The 15,054-nt window shown below is 43.7% G+C and overlaps 1 protein-coding gene across 4 annotated transcripts in view; it reads left to right on the forward strand.

Annotated features, from left to right (window-relative positions):
• The window catches only part of LOC123516957, a 74,795-nt gene extending 62,310 nt beyond the window's left edge, over positions 1 to 12,485 (forward strand). For 2 of the 4 annotated variants that reach the window (XM_045276749.1, XM_045276752.1), the window contains 11 exons: positions 2,741 to 2,938; positions 3,298 to 3,537; positions 3,930 to 4,086; positions 4,456 to 4,756; positions 5,700 to 5,826; positions 6,023 to 6,182; positions 6,330 to 6,434; positions 9,855 to 10,006; positions 10,545 to 10,727; positions 11,037 to 11,207; positions 11,387 to 12,485. In XM_045276749.1, coding sequence (XP_045132684.1) covers positions 2,741 to 2,938; positions 3,298 to 3,537; positions 3,930 to 4,086; positions 4,456 to 4,756; positions 5,700 to 5,826; positions 6,023 to 6,182; positions 6,330 to 6,434; positions 9,855 to 10,006; positions 10,545 to 10,727; positions 11,037 to 11,207; positions 11,387 to 11,580 — 1,988 coding nt within the window. In that variant the 3' untranslated portion in view covers positions 11,581 to 12,485. Of the gene's footprint in view, positions 1 to 2,740; positions 2,939 to 3,297; positions 3,538 to 3,929; positions 4,087 to 4,455; positions 4,757 to 5,699; positions 5,827 to 6,022; positions 6,183 to 6,329; positions 6,435 to 6,930; positions 6,985 to 9,854; positions 10,007 to 10,544; positions 10,728 to 11,036; positions 11,208 to 11,386 lie in introns of all 4 variants that reach the window. The other 2 variants (XM_045276750.1, XM_045276751.1) reach the window with 2 other exon arrangements.
• The last annotated feature ends 2,569 nt before the right edge of the window (positions 12,486 to 15,054 follow it).

Here is a 15,054-nt window from a genome sequence, read left to right on the forward strand (position 1 = left end):
CTGGATAAAAAGTTTTCGTCAGTATATAGCGTCAGCTCGTCACGACGTTTATGAAATGCATATATTCCGGTTCTGCTGACGCCAACAATACGTATTGGTCTGCCAGTCGCTTGGGTTTCTGCGTAAAAGGTAGCGATCGTGGTACATTATTACGTGTAAGTCCATCAGTCGTTTAGTTTTTTAAAAGATAACAATCGTGGTATATTATTACGTATAGGTCAGTCAGTCGCTCGTGTTTCTGAAAGGTAAGGATTCTATTACATTATTACGATATTTTTTCCGGGGTCAGTGTGAATTACCACGGCCGAGAAATGCTACCCTCGTAAGTACTTGTGACGGACAGGGAAGGAGAAACAGTTGACTTTTATTGCTGTGGAAATCATCAGAAAAAAAAAAGAGAGAAAATGTGTGAATACGTGTTTCTGTTACAACCTCACTTCGCTGTTCGGACGGTTGCCGGAAAGAAGAGTCTGCGTATTATTTGGTGAGCTTGGTGGTGCTTTCTCTTCCACCCCATCTAAGGATTGCCACAAGTCTACATGTCTGTCTTAACCACTTCAGTACTATGACGCGTTTCCATATTCTTTCTGCTTACTATTTGGTGATTTTACACAGCTTCAGAAACACATGTGGGAATTTAAATAGTGAAGACTGTGGCCATTAATCTTCTGCTCTCCATAGACCCTTCCTAATGTCAATAAAATGGTCTAACCGTGCACAAATTTCGAAGTAAAAATGTGTCCGAATATGGAGAGGTTAATGACCTTTGTGCAGTCGATAGGCATTAAGCTCAAGCCTTGTCTTTTACTCCGCGTGCCGAGAATCAGTCACTCTGCTGGAATAGCTCTCCTCACAAGCAGGAATATTTGACATTGTAAGGTGGGAAGACCATCATATACTTTCAATTTTTTACCATTCCTCTCTCAAAAAAGATAAATAGATAAATAAATAAACGAATAAATAAAACAAATAAGTAAATAAAATAAAAGCGTCGACTGGGCCAGACATTCTCTTCCTCTTCTTCATTGTTATTGTTATTACTATTATTTTTGTTATTATCATTACTATTATTATTATCACCATCATCATTATCATAGCTGCTGTGTGTGCGCCATTCCGCCTCACCGGGTTTCTTTCCCAGTGCGAGAAATGCGTAGCAGAAATTTTTACGAGTGGGAGAGTCATCATTATCACGCCGCGGAGAGAGCGGAGAGGGAGCCGCCATCAGCAGGAACAGTGATCGCTTCCTCGGCTCACCGTGGCGTCGTTACATTCCAGGGTTCGAATTCTCAAACACTTCTGCGTTCTGCGTTTTACTTCCACTATTTCAAAAGATTTTATTTAAATTCATACGCATTTTGTAAGATGTTTATAAGGTTGTAGAGGTAGATTGATAAGATTTCTACATTATTAACTGGAGAAACACTCTTGAAAACTCCGCTAATCATCTCTGTGCCCTTTGAAAATAGTAGTGGTGAGAGAGCGAAGCGTTTGCTAGATACGGAATAGCGCACGAGAACACTGCTTCTTTTGTCCACATCGTCCAGATCTCCTCGGGGTAAGTAATCTCTAACAAGGACGCTTTACAAGACCAAGGTGGAACTCGTTGAGGCAAAATGCACGGCGTGTAATGCAAGTTAATGACATCACCAAGTATTATGAAAATGTGCGTTGTTCACCAAACTTTACATCCCACACCGTCTTGCTTATAATGCAGCCCTTCCCTTTTTTTTTTTTTCAAGAACTTCAGTGTGAGGCAAGATTATCTTCCCTTCATGCTACACTTCCTCTTGTGTCATCTGTTTCTACTACTGTTGTGCCCCCCTCCTTCCTCTCTCTCTCTCTCTCTCTCTCTCTCTCTCTCTCTCTCTCTCTCTCTCTCTCTCTCTCTGTAAGTATCATGGGGAGCTATAAACGGGTGGATTGGTAATGTGAATGTGCGGCAACAGGAAACTTTCCCCCAACCGAAGTGCGCTGGGCCCTTCAGGCACTTGTAAAAGGGAATGAGTTGGCGGGAGGGAAGCAAGTGCATGGGCGGGAGGCATTTACCATCCCGAACCTTCAATGTAAAGAAAGAAAAAAGAGAAAGGCTTCCTATTCCTGCCTCTCCAGGAGGGAGCCTCCCTCCTCCACATGCAACACTAAATTTTTCTGTTGCTTTTTGTTTCTTGGAACTATTATTCTCTTCAAATAACTTTAGATTACGTAACGATTTATAACGAAGTTAATTTATTTTTCATGAAGTAGTGAGAGTCAAAGCAGCTGAAAAGTGTGCTGACCGTGGTGTATATTCATTCATCGCATGCCTCTCGGAATACTTCTTACTTATATGTCAAGATTACAGTGCGGGTGTCACAGTCACCACCAGGAAGGTAAGAGATCCTGTGGTAAACGCGAATAAGTGAGGGAATTTGCACACCTCGGGAAGAGTTTGATCCAGAGTTTGAGGTGACTGTACCACTACTCGTCTCTAATCAGTAATTTTCTTTTACACTTTTTTTTTTCTACGAAAGTTTTCTTTTGTCACGATAAACAAAAATAGTCAATACTTATAAAGGAGCTTCATTTCTTGTCATCGTATGAACACAGCTTGTATCTAAATTGTTGATGAGTGCAATCTCACGTGTGAGTGATGTGGCAGTGTGCTCCCTGTCTTGCACGGTAGGCCTACCCTAGTGGCGGCTCGCGTGTGGCATGCCCTACCTGCCTCTCATGCCGTGTGTGTGTGTGTTTGGGACAGTGCCGTGCTCGGTGCCAGAAACTTCCCATGGCCGCTACACCTTCAACGGAGTGCAGGTACCGGAGCGGGCTACCATCGGGCACGCGGAGGTAGTGGAGTTCTCCTGCAGCCACGGGTACAACGTCCTGGGCAATCCGACCCTACGCTGCTGGTACGGCGAGTGGACGGTGACCGGGGCCAGACCAGAGTGCCAGCCCGGTGAGTCCCTGCACGCCTCCCACTCCTTCTTGTCTCTGCTCCTCCTCAGTACCACCAATCCCATCAATGAGGCTCATCTCTCTCTCTCTCTCTCTCTCTCTCTCTCTCTCTCTCTCTCTCTCTCTCTCTCTCTCTCTCTCTCTCTCTCTCTCTCTCTCTCTCTCTCTCTCTCTCTCTCTCTCTCTCTCTCTCTCTCTCTCTCTCTCTCTCTCTCTCTCTCTCTCTCTCTCTCTCTCTCTCTCTCTCTCTCTCTCTCTCTCTCTCCTTCAAACCTCAGTCTAGTTTAGTATTAGCCTTGATGTTCTTTGAGGCGTCACACCACCACGCCCACCTAACATTTCCCGTCCCTGCTCACCCAGAGCCGTGCCTGCTGCCCGAGGTGCCTCACGTCAACTACACCGCCCTGCTGTCTCCCGGAAGCCAGGTGGCGCACGGGGAACAGGTGAATTACACGTGCGAGGAGGGCTGGTTGGTAGGTATCCCGCGGGTCACGTGTCATTTAGGTCAGTTGCGGCCAGTCTCGCCCACCTGTGTGACCCCCGCTGAGGCGACCCACCCGCAGGACATCCTTCTAGATCCACTGGTCCGCACCGCCACTAGTGAGCATTCCTTCCTCCTTTTCTCTTTACTACTTTAGCTTCGGACATTTACTTTGTCACTGGTGGACCCTCTTATTGCATTGGTCAGCTGTGTGAATTACGTGCTTTTTTTATCGTCATTATTTTTCCTTATCTGAATTCTGGATGACATTTAGGATGCTTAACCCCTTCAGTATTGTGATGTATTTTTACCATGAGTATGATTAGATTATTTTAGACATTTAGATTATTTTATTTACATTAGGAGGAATTTATGGAGATCAGAAGGTTAATGGCTAGAATCTTCACTATTTTAATCCCCACATACGTTTCTGAAGCTGTGTGAAATTGCCGAATAATGAATATGAAAATGCGTCATAGCACTGAAGGGATTAATAGTGTTTTCTTCAAAGTGATGCTGTCCTACGGTGCCGGTGATCTGACCCCGGGAGGAGACATCACCAACATTGACTTAGAGGCAGGCCCTCATCCTCCTTGCTCTCCGCCGGCCAGAGTGCAGGGTACCCTTATCTACAAGAACGGCCAGCCCCTCCACCAGACAGAGCAGAGGTAACAAGGGGAAGACAAGGGTGACTGTGGCGGCCAGGGCGGAAATTTGTACAATTCTCTGTCCTTTCCTCGTGTATATCTCGTCACATTTTTACTTGATATTTTTCCCTTACACATTCTTTCTCTTGCTTATACTATATACATATTTTCTTACTTTACATTCGTGTTTTTACTCACTGTTTTCATTTTTTCTAATTACAAAGTATAGAGATACACGTTCATTTGAAGGCGAGCTCTCAAAAGTTTTTACTATCGAAATATACGAGTCTTATATTCGTCTTCCATTCCTGCCACCTTAAGCGCCTCCATGCTCATTCCTTTAATTTCTGCAGTCAGCGTCCTTTCCCATCCCTGCTCCTCTCCCTCCAGGTTCCCCCATGGGACGGAAGTGACCTTCAACTGCATTGCCAACACTATAGGAGAGAAAACCACATGGAGAATTCATTGTGAAGACGGGTCATGGATTGGACAGCGCTCCCCGTCCCCCTGCGCCGTGATGGAGGGAGAGGAGGAAGCCACGATATTCTTTGAAGAGGAAGAGCTGGAAGATGACCTAGTTTTAGGAAATATATCCTGTACCTGGAGGAATATCCAACCCTACTTGGTGACCTTTCTAGAGGACCGGGAGCTGCGAGAGGAGGAGGTGGAGCTGCCGCCAGGCACGGAGCTGGTGAGGCCCTGTGTTCCTAGTGGGACCGATGATCTTTTCCTGTAGGGGAAGAGGGGTGGGTAGGAAGGGCCCTGGAGGCACTAGTGGGAGGAAATTTATCTCTTTGTGTCATCATGTGGCTTAAGTTTGAATGAACGTCATGTACTGTACTGCGAGTCTGTTGTTCACTGGTGACGCATGACAAGAATAAATACTATTACGGCGACGTCTGACCGACGCTCACAGGTTTTTCTTATACAATATCACAGCTCTTGTGACGATGTCCTTATATAGTGCTCTCAGAGTCGTCGCTATCAGAACTAACTTGTTTTCTTGTTTAGGGTCAAATATGTTCCAGTAAGTCAGTAACCAGACGCCATACATCCCTGACAGTGGTCTAACGGAGTGCTATACAAGGCAACAGTCAATTACCTCATTAAAAGATGGCAAGGGAGATATTGGAAGGATTATAAACACGACAAATCAAAATAATGGGATTCATATCGCCTTAGTATTGGAAACAGCCAGTGATCAATGAGTGGCTGGCCTGATGCACCTCAATGTTCCACAACCCAGACTATTACTTACCTCACCAGCTATCGCCTCGCACCACGACGAGTGCAGTGCTGGGTGCTCTCCTCCAGAAGTAAGAGCACCATATGCCATCTCTATATTCATTTCCTGTCTTCTACATTTTATTTATAGACGGTGATGGGCCAGAGAGCCGCTCACTCTCTTCACAGGTGCAGCCTTTCTCTATTCACCCTTTCAAATGGCTAGTACGCCTACACAGTGAATAATCAAATTGAGACGGTCAAAAGACCCCTCCACTGAAGGGTACTTGCTCCCTCCCATTGATGTTGGAAAAAAAAGGAACCTAGGCGGGAAGAGGAAGAAAGGAGACACGTGCGCGCGGAGCTCAGAATATTTTCCCTTTAAAAATAAATTCTTTTCCGCGTTGCAGGTGTCTCGGTGTGCGGACATCGGCAAGTTTGCTTTCTCAGGCTCGTCTCACCGTCGCTGCATCAACGGCCAGTGGAGCGGCGTGGAGCCGGAGTGTCTCGGCCTCAACAGGGAATATGACTACGCCTGTACGTGCTTTTCTCCTTAATTGTTTATTTGTTTTATTTATTTATTTACTCATTCATTTATTTGTTTGTTTTAAAGTTTTCATACAAACACTTAATCAAATTAAATTTGAATATAACTGGATTCACTTTTATACATCCAGAAATCAACAATTCTGTAACATTCGACTTTTGAATCTGGCCAATGTCAATTCCACAGTGGACAAGCCACCGACCATCCTGTTCCGCCACAAGAACGGCCCCATCGCCCAGACCAATGATGGACGCCTGCTGGTCTACCCCGGCACTGAACTGTATTTAGAGTGCCTTTGGATGCGCCGCTATGGCACCCCGCGCTGGAACGTCACTCATACTCACCCGTGAGTAAGAAACAATATTCCGTTTTGGAGGGACGTGGGTGTGATATAAAACATGGCATCTCGAATACTGTAATGAAATATTTGTAAAGTATTGTGTTAAGTAATGTCATAGTGGGTTGTGTTTTGCTCACCTCACCTCATCTTAAGTGTCGAGCACGTCGCAGCCGCCCCAGGAGAAAACACTAAAGGGAAGGACGCCCTTCCTCTGTCTGAGGGACAACAGCTGTCTGGGTCTGCAGTGGAAGGGGTCGGGTAGGTCATCAAATTATCACACACACACACACACACACACACACACACACACACACACACACACACACACGTGCCAAAAAATAAAGCAAGCAGCCCAGTTGACGCCACTTTCCTTGAAGGGGAGCTCGCCACACTGCCTGACCTGTGTGCATCATGCGGGTTTTGATACACGCCTCGCCCTCACGCTGAGTCCCTTTATATACATAGGGTCACATACAAAGAGAGAGAGAGAGAGAGAGAGAGAGAGAGAGAGAGAGAGAGAGAGAGAGAGAGAGAGAGAGAGAAAGGATGAGCATGATTCCATTTCACCCAGCACATCCTCGGACCCCCGACACGCTCTTAACTCTGACTAATGCTGATTGCTGATTTTTTTGTGTTTTAGGCTTGCTCGCACCACGCGCTTTGTTACCCTGTCCACCGTTCTTTGCTTCCCTCCTCCTCCTCCTTCTCCTCTCACTGCACCGCTCCTCACTAACCTTTGATTATCTCCACACAGAAACTACAAGTACAGGAAATTTAATATGAGATGTCGCAAGTTGACAAAATGCTGGTAAGACTGGCTGTATTTTGAGTTGCCCTCCTTGTCTCTTGCTCCGCGTCGTGTTATATTTCATTTGGTCCTGTGATTCTCCCGCCTGTGGTCATCCGTCAATTGCTGAGTGACGCCTGGTAGTCATTGTAATGCATTCGTCTGTTGTTCCGTCGTCATAACTCGGTCTAAATCTGCGTTGACTTTCGTGTTCTCCCCAAGTGTGAGTCAAAGTTAAAGTTTCGAAAGAGTAATCATAACTAAGCTAGATTACAGGTTGTCCTTTCCAGAAGAAACATTGCAATCTTAATAAATCTCGCTTACTAGATTCATGTTACGCGTCTTTCCTCTGATTGTGTGTGTGTGTGTGTGTGTGTGTGTGTGTGTGTGTGTGTGTGTGTGTGTGTGTGTGTGTGTGTGAGTGTGTGTAAGAGGGAAAACCGGCAGAGGCAACAAAAAGATGAAAAAAAAAAAGGCCCACTTAATTGCCAGTTCCCTTAGAAATCAATGGAGTTAGCCAAAAGCCAAGGACAAATGTGTGTGTGTGTGTGTGTGTGTGTGTGTGTGTGTGTGTGTGTGTGTGTGTGTGTGTGTGTGTGTGTGTGTGTGTTCGTTTCGCACTATACAACATGCTTTCAGGGTCCCAAACAAAGCATTTTTATTAAGATAATCACCCTTAATCAGTCAAATTTTACATTATTACTATCAATGCTTCTACCACCACGAGCACTCAAGGGTCCCTCACCACACTACTACTACTACTACTACTACTACTACAACAACAGCAACAACAACAACTATACTACCACTACTGCTACTACTACTACTACTACTACCACCACCACTACTACAACTTCTAGTACAACTACAACTACAACAACAACAACTCCTACTACTCACTCCTACTACTAACTACCACCACTACCACCACTACCACCACCACTACTACTACCACCACCCCGTCACCACCTTCCTCGCTTCCCGTCAATCTCCGCTAGCTACTCTTAATCGATCCCGGAGAACACACAGACACAAACCCTTGGCAAGATTAATGATTATTTGCATATAAATCAACATTGAGCTCAAGTAAGACAAAAAAAAAAAAAAAAAAAAAAAAAGCCGTAACCTGCATTAATTATCTTGCTCTTCAAACATCCCAGTGAACCAGTTGTGAATTGCAGTCTTGTGGTAATTAACGTTTCATTTGCAAGTATCAAAACTAAGCGCATATGAATCGCCCTCCCTGAGTATTGAGTTTCGGGTTCACGCATCGGAGCTTCGTGCTGGTTTGCTTTCATGGGTCAGATTCACCTGTTGCTTGCCCGGTGGTGGTGGTGGTGGTGGTGGTGCTTGCTTGCCTGGTGGTGGTGGTGGTAATGCTTGCTTGCCTGGTGGTGGTGATGGTGGTGGTGGTGGTGGTGGTGATGGTGGTGGTGGTTGCCTACTAGTGGTAATGGTGGTGGTGGTGGTGCTTGCTTGCCTGCCTACTGGTGGTGGTGGTGCTGGTAGTGGTGGTGCTTGTCTGTCTACTGGTGGTGGTGGTGGTGGTGGTGGTGCTAAATTAATTGCTTTTTTAATTGGTGTTGTGTTGTTTAGGTAATTTCTTGTATGTTTTTTTTAAGGTTTTGTGTTATCTATTTGTTCAGTTTTGTTTGTTTTTGTTTGACTATGTTTGTTTATCTATTTCGTTAGTGTTGTTTAGTTCACTTCTAGCATATTTATTTGTTTTTTTATGTTATTATTGTTTTGTTTACTTGTTTAGTATTGTTAGCTTGTTTATTTGTCTATTTTTTTTGATATTTTTGTTTATTTAGTTAGTTAGTTGGTTAGTTAGCTTCCTATTTGTCTGTCTATCTGTATATTAATTTATTTTCATATAGAACTTTTATTTTCACTAACGAATTTCTCTATTTACATTATCAGCTTCGCAAATTTGTACACACACACACACACACACACACACACACACACACACACACACACACACACACACACACACACACGTATACATGTAAACGTTGTATGTTTAAACGTATCTATGTGTGTGTGTGTGTGTGTGTGTGTGTGTGTTCGATGTGTATTTTTTACCTCTTCATTTGAATCAACTTATATATAGTCATGATATATTATGTGTACATGTTTCCCTCATAATCTATCATAAGTCTTACATACAAAGCAATATTAACTGTTGTAAGTACACCAGACGTAGCATCTCCTTCACATATACCTACTAAGTATGATCTATGGTTATCACTAGTGCACCATGACGTAGAATCTCTTTCACATATACCTACTAAGTATGATCTATTGTTATCACTAGTGCTTTCATCACAGCAATCATTTCCACAGCTACCAGTATTACAGCCGCCACTATCATTGCCGCATTTAGGTCCGTATTCAAAAGCACTTTGCTCTCTCACCATTACTGCTTTCCAAAGGCTTCTAGTTGTAGATACTCGTATTTTTTAAGGGTGTTCTTATGGTTTTGGTGATAGATTGGCTAGATTTATAGTTTATTAAAAGGGGAAACTGTATTGAAAACCCGGCTAGTGGTCTTTGAGGTCTTAGAAAATTGTGAGAGGGGAAGGCGTTTCTGAATATGGGCATTTTACTTCCATCCTCGCCACCGTCACATCAACCACTACACCCACTACCATAAAATTGACACTCAAACTAACCACTCCCATCCTAACCTTATTGTCACCGCTACAACTATTACTACCATTGTTATCACTGCTACCACCGTCACACTAAACATCACGAGCATTACCATAAGATTTCTAGGTTACCATCATGTGCACCACTACCTCGATCATCCTAACATCACCACCACCATCACCACTACCTCGATCATCCTAACATCACCACCACCATCACTACCATGACCACAGGAAGTACTGGACGGGCTGGACAACTGACGCCATGAGGAATCCACAGCTGGAGTTCCGCCTGGCCATCTACACCGCTCACGAGGGAGACTCCGGAACCTTTACCTGCATCACGCCCACCGGCCACGCCCACAGCGTCACCCTCGACATCAGACGTGAGCTGGGAGGGCGACTTAATGGACTGTGTTGTAGTTTTGCTAATTAATTGCATGTGCGATGAAATATGGAGGTAAAATATTAACGTGCTCTGAATTAATTTCCGGGGAAGTATCTCGAGAGAGACTTGGGAGAAAATCCTGCGAATGTTTTCCTCCAGCTTCATGTTCTGAATCAGGAGTTATTTGAATTGCTAACAGGAAGTGTGCAGCAGTAATAGAAAGTTATACCCGCGATAAAACTGTTGCACTTGTATTTGCTATTTGCATATTATTTATGAAACAATAGATTAGTGTCATCCCATGGGCAGCATTGTTCTTGACCACGTGTAAATGTGAAAACGGAAAAAATGAGAGAGAGAGAGAGAGAGAGAGAGAGAGAGAGAGAGAGAGAGAGAGAGAGAGTATTTCACAATGTTCTCTTGATGTTTGCATTAAGAAAGAAGTATTTCCCTAAGTAAGCATTCCTTTATGTTTGATCTGGTTGGGGAACACGGGAATCCTTAAGTAACCAGCCCAGAACTTGTGTGACCAACAGGTGTGGAGTGCCCGACTCTCAACGCCTCCGACACAGACCTGTTGAGGCACCATCCGCCCGGAGTGACGGCGCTGGGCAGTGTTATCACTTTTACGTGCGAGCAGGGCGCCACGCTGGTGGGCAACATGCAAGCCACCTGCCTGCCTTCCGGTGCCTGGTCCGTCCCTCTCCCCCGATGCGAGAGTAAGTCCTGTCACAGCGCGCTTTGCCAGGAACTGTAATAACACAATGTCGCTCTTTCAGGAATATCAACTTTACGTGGAATCATTGTGTGTGTGTGTGTGTGTGTGTGTGTGTGTGTGTGTGTGTGTGTGTGTGTGTGTGTGTGTGTGTGTGTGTGTGTGTGTGTGTGTGTGTGTGTGTGTGTGTGTGTGTGTGTGTGTGTGTGTGTGTGTGTGTGTGTGTGTGTGTGTGTGTGTGTGTGTGTGTGTGTGTGTGTGTGTGAAGTACCCACTCGTACCATCCCTTCTGTTCACCCCTCCCTTGTGGCAGAGACGAGGTGCCCGTCGCCCGGCGTGCCCGAGCATGGCATGGTGAATAGCTCAGGGCTTTACAACGCTGGGGACGTGATGGAAGTCAAGTGCAAGAGTGGCTACATGATTGTTGGAGAGTCTGTGCTGGTGTGCCAGGACGACGGCAGCTGGTCCAAGCCACTCCCCCAGTGTGCGTACCAGCCGCGGGCGTGAATCACCGTGCACCCTTGCCTTTCATTGTGTACTCACCTTTTGTTGTGCTGTAGAGTCCGATAAATAATTGTAATGCTCGTCGTCCTCCTGTGAGTTGGTTTCTCTCGAGAGGTAGCAGCAGGATCCTCGCTCACCTCGTGCCTCCCTCTCGCGCAGGCTATGAGGTGTGCATATACCCCGGCATCATCATCTCGGGAACCATGAGCTCCATCAAGTTCTACTACGGCATAAACGATAACATCACTTACACGTGCAGCGACGGCTTCCTTCTGCACGGCGAGCACACTATCACCTGTCAGGAGGGTGGCAAGTGGTCGGCTCCCGTGCCCACCTGTCTACCGACACCTTGAAGTAGTAGTACCATGTTTACCTGTCTACTCCACACATCTTGACGCCCTGTGCTCTCCTTTCGGCCAAACCTGGAAACCCCGTGCCCTCCTGCCCGGCCTGAAAACGACTCAACTCTATAGGAATATATATTTACGACTATAAACGATGTAATGATTCATCTTTATTGTCTGAAAATTAATCGACTTACTACATACCATGTACCGTGTTTCTTCATGTCCCTCTCAGCTATACATGCTCACCCGTGCTAAAGCTCTGTTTATCCATTACAAGTGCGATCCCTTTAGGGGTGGATGATAATGTACGCATATTTCCGAGTTTTCCTAGATGTATGTACTACTAATAATAGTTGCGGTTGTACATAGTTACTCTGCATTTCTGTATAAACAAAAAAAATGTGAATGAGTTTTATCTTCTCTGTGTCAAGACCATGACGCGTGCGCGTGTTATTATTGGAGGAGCACGTACCCTCTTCATCATTGAGCTCTGATTCCCTTCTCTCTCTGCTGTCTAATGATTCCTTAAGGTCGGCGTAAGTTGGTGTTATGTTTTACTCGTGGCGAGGGTGAGGGAGTCACGCTGAGGCTGGTGGTGATGGTGGTGGCAGTGGAGGAGGAGGAGGAGGAAGCGGAGGTCCAGCTCGAAGCATAACAATGTTCTGTCTTTACTGTTTGACCCGCTGGTGAATTTATCCTTAGTCAAATAGGAAGGAACAGGCATTTCTTTGTTATTAATTATATTAATGCTTGTATCTGGGCTAGTTGAGTGAATTCTTGTTTTGAAGGGACAAGTTTCCCAGCGGGTTGACGTGGACGATCACTTCCACCCGAACATGATCGTTGTGAAGGGTCTGTGTACACTGCGGCTTTCGTGGCTACCTCAGTGTCCAATAAAGGTCTCTGACTTAGCTCTCTTTCCTCACCTGCATCTATACTTAATATGCAATGCCTTGTGAATAATCAGATCTTATTCTTTGTGTGTGTGTGTGTGTGTGTGTGTGTGTGTTTTCATCTTACGATTACCGTGACGATTTTCCATATTCATTCTGCTTACTATACAGTGATTTTATACAGCTTCAAAAACTTACGTGGGGGATTAAAATAATGAAGACTCTGGCCATTGATCTTCTGATCTCCATAGACCTTACCTAATGCAAATAAAATCGGCTAAACATATGATAGAAATCAAGAAAAAAATGCGTCATAGTATTGAAGGGGTTAAGATCGTGTTTTCAAAAGTCTCCAGCGTCTTGCTTTGACCATTCTCAACATGTTAGCTACTTGCTAGAAGTTGTTAGAATTTTGGTGATGGTTAAACCTGCTCTAATAGAGACTGACTGGATTTGCAAAGGAATTTTCATGATTTCAGGAGGAGTTTTAAAGGCTCCAATAGATGTTAATGGGATACTGAAGTGTTTTCTTGATTTTAATGATAGTTAATAATTGAACATGCTATAATGGAAGTTATTGGGGTTTTGAACGAAGGTCGAAGCGTCAGATCCAAGGTAAGTATGTCAGGTTAGTAAATTTTCTTTAAATTTTTGTTAACAGCTTTGTGTCCTCCTAGAAAAGAGAGTAGAAAAAAAGGTATGTTCGTGATACTGATCCATCTGTACTACCTAGCCAGTCTGAATTTCATTAGACATATTTTTGCCAATACTAAAAAAGCACTGCAAAAAAAAAAAAAAAATAATAATAATAAGATAAAAAAAAAAAAAAAAAAACATTTCTAGTGAGGAGATTCGAGAAGCTTCTACAACATTTAATCAACGCCTTTCAGAGTTTCCAGAATTGTTTGCATTTTACTCTGTTTCTAAAAGATAATGTGCCTTGCCAACTCCTCCTCCACCCTGCACACACACACACACACACACACACACACACACGTGAATAAAGCATTTTTTCTCTTCTGTGAATCATTATGACCATTCTCTCTCTCTCTCTCTCTCTCTCTCTCTCTCTCTCTCTCTCTCTCTCTCTCTCTCTTATAAAAAAATGAAGCAAGCGTATGAAAGAATTGTTTACCCGAGAACAGGAAGAGAGTATCAAGTGCAGCGGAAGAAACTAAAGTCGATATACTGCTGCTAGCGTTGCTGACGAGATGAAGTCCGTCACGCGTGCAAAGCTGACACAGGGTAAATGAGGGACCTGAGATGAAAGGCGGCATCAAGAATAGCAAGCGAAACATTAAAGGCAGACACGGACATTGGGACAAGGTAACTGAATCAGACCTGAAGCAAGTAAACAGTGGTTGGTGAATGGAACAGACTCGGTAATCATATTGTTAGTGCTGAGTTAATAAGAAGCTTTAAGAGATTAGACAACTGTATGGATGAGGATGATAGGTGCAACTAGGTAGCTTTGCTCACACAGGAACTATCACATGTAGACCTGACAAGCTCTTGCAGTTTCCTTTATTTCTTTATGTTCTCATGTGTCCCACTAACACAGCATCAGGGCCTCTGTGTGCTCACTCACTATCTGGGATGAGGACGATGACAAGTGATCCTGCAAAATAAAGGAAAACGTAATAAATAAAACATATTATGATATTGATAAGAGAAAATTAACTCATTTATACAAACTAGCACAACCAGCAAATGTCACTGTGCTTGAGTGCTGAGCAAGTGAGTGTGTATTTTTGAATCACTACAATGACTACATATCTTAAAGGTTTAGATAAGCAGGTTTGAATAAGTAATCACCTGTGGGTCTGGAACAGATTAATCCAGTTCACGTTATTTGTTTTGGGTATAAAGGCAATTCACAAATCACAATTCGAACACGTACCTTGAACAGATTGCTTATGAATAAATAGCTTTTTTTTTCTAATCCCGAACTGACTGTTTTTGACCATGTGGACAATGGTGGTGGAAAAAAACTGACCCAGAAGCCACAGAAACACACTACCACACTGCAACGTCAAATAAGGAAATAAGTGAGGAAAACCAGTTTCAAGACAGTTGATAATTTTTGTAATGTGTATAATGTTATCTATATAAAAATTATACATTATAATCTCAGATCGCTTATCAATGCATTCACAGATGTGCATCCACGTATATACTGCAGTTGCCTCCCTACTCGATGAAGCAATTTCGCAACTACATTTCTAACAAATACGATTCCCTTAACATACAGAGACGGCAATTGTATGAGACACAGCCTTGTTAGAAAGATTCACTGCTTAATTTATAATAACAAAATATCAGTAAACTTGGTAAGCTATGGACATGAAACTAATTAACTACAATAGACTAAGAAAAAGTTAAAAACTACTCTTCTATCTACTCAATCTTCAACTCGTGAAACTGATGAACTGAATTGATCTAAACCTAACTTATCCTAATCAAACCATCAAATGAATAAATACCTTCATGTTTTTTAGATATCTTAGAAAAAGTACAAGCCCTATCAAAACCCCATATATTCCCTCAAAGCGCCCCCAAATACACTAAAAAAAGAAAAAAGAAAAAA

The sequence above is a fragment of the Portunus trituberculatus genome, chromosome 41, assembly GCF_017591435.1.
Source record: "Portunus trituberculatus isolate SZX2019 chromosome 41, ASM1759143v1, whole genome shotgun sequence".
Classification (NCBI taxonomy): Eukaryota; Metazoa; Arthropoda; class Malacostraca; order Decapoda; family Portunidae; genus Portunus; species Portunus trituberculatus.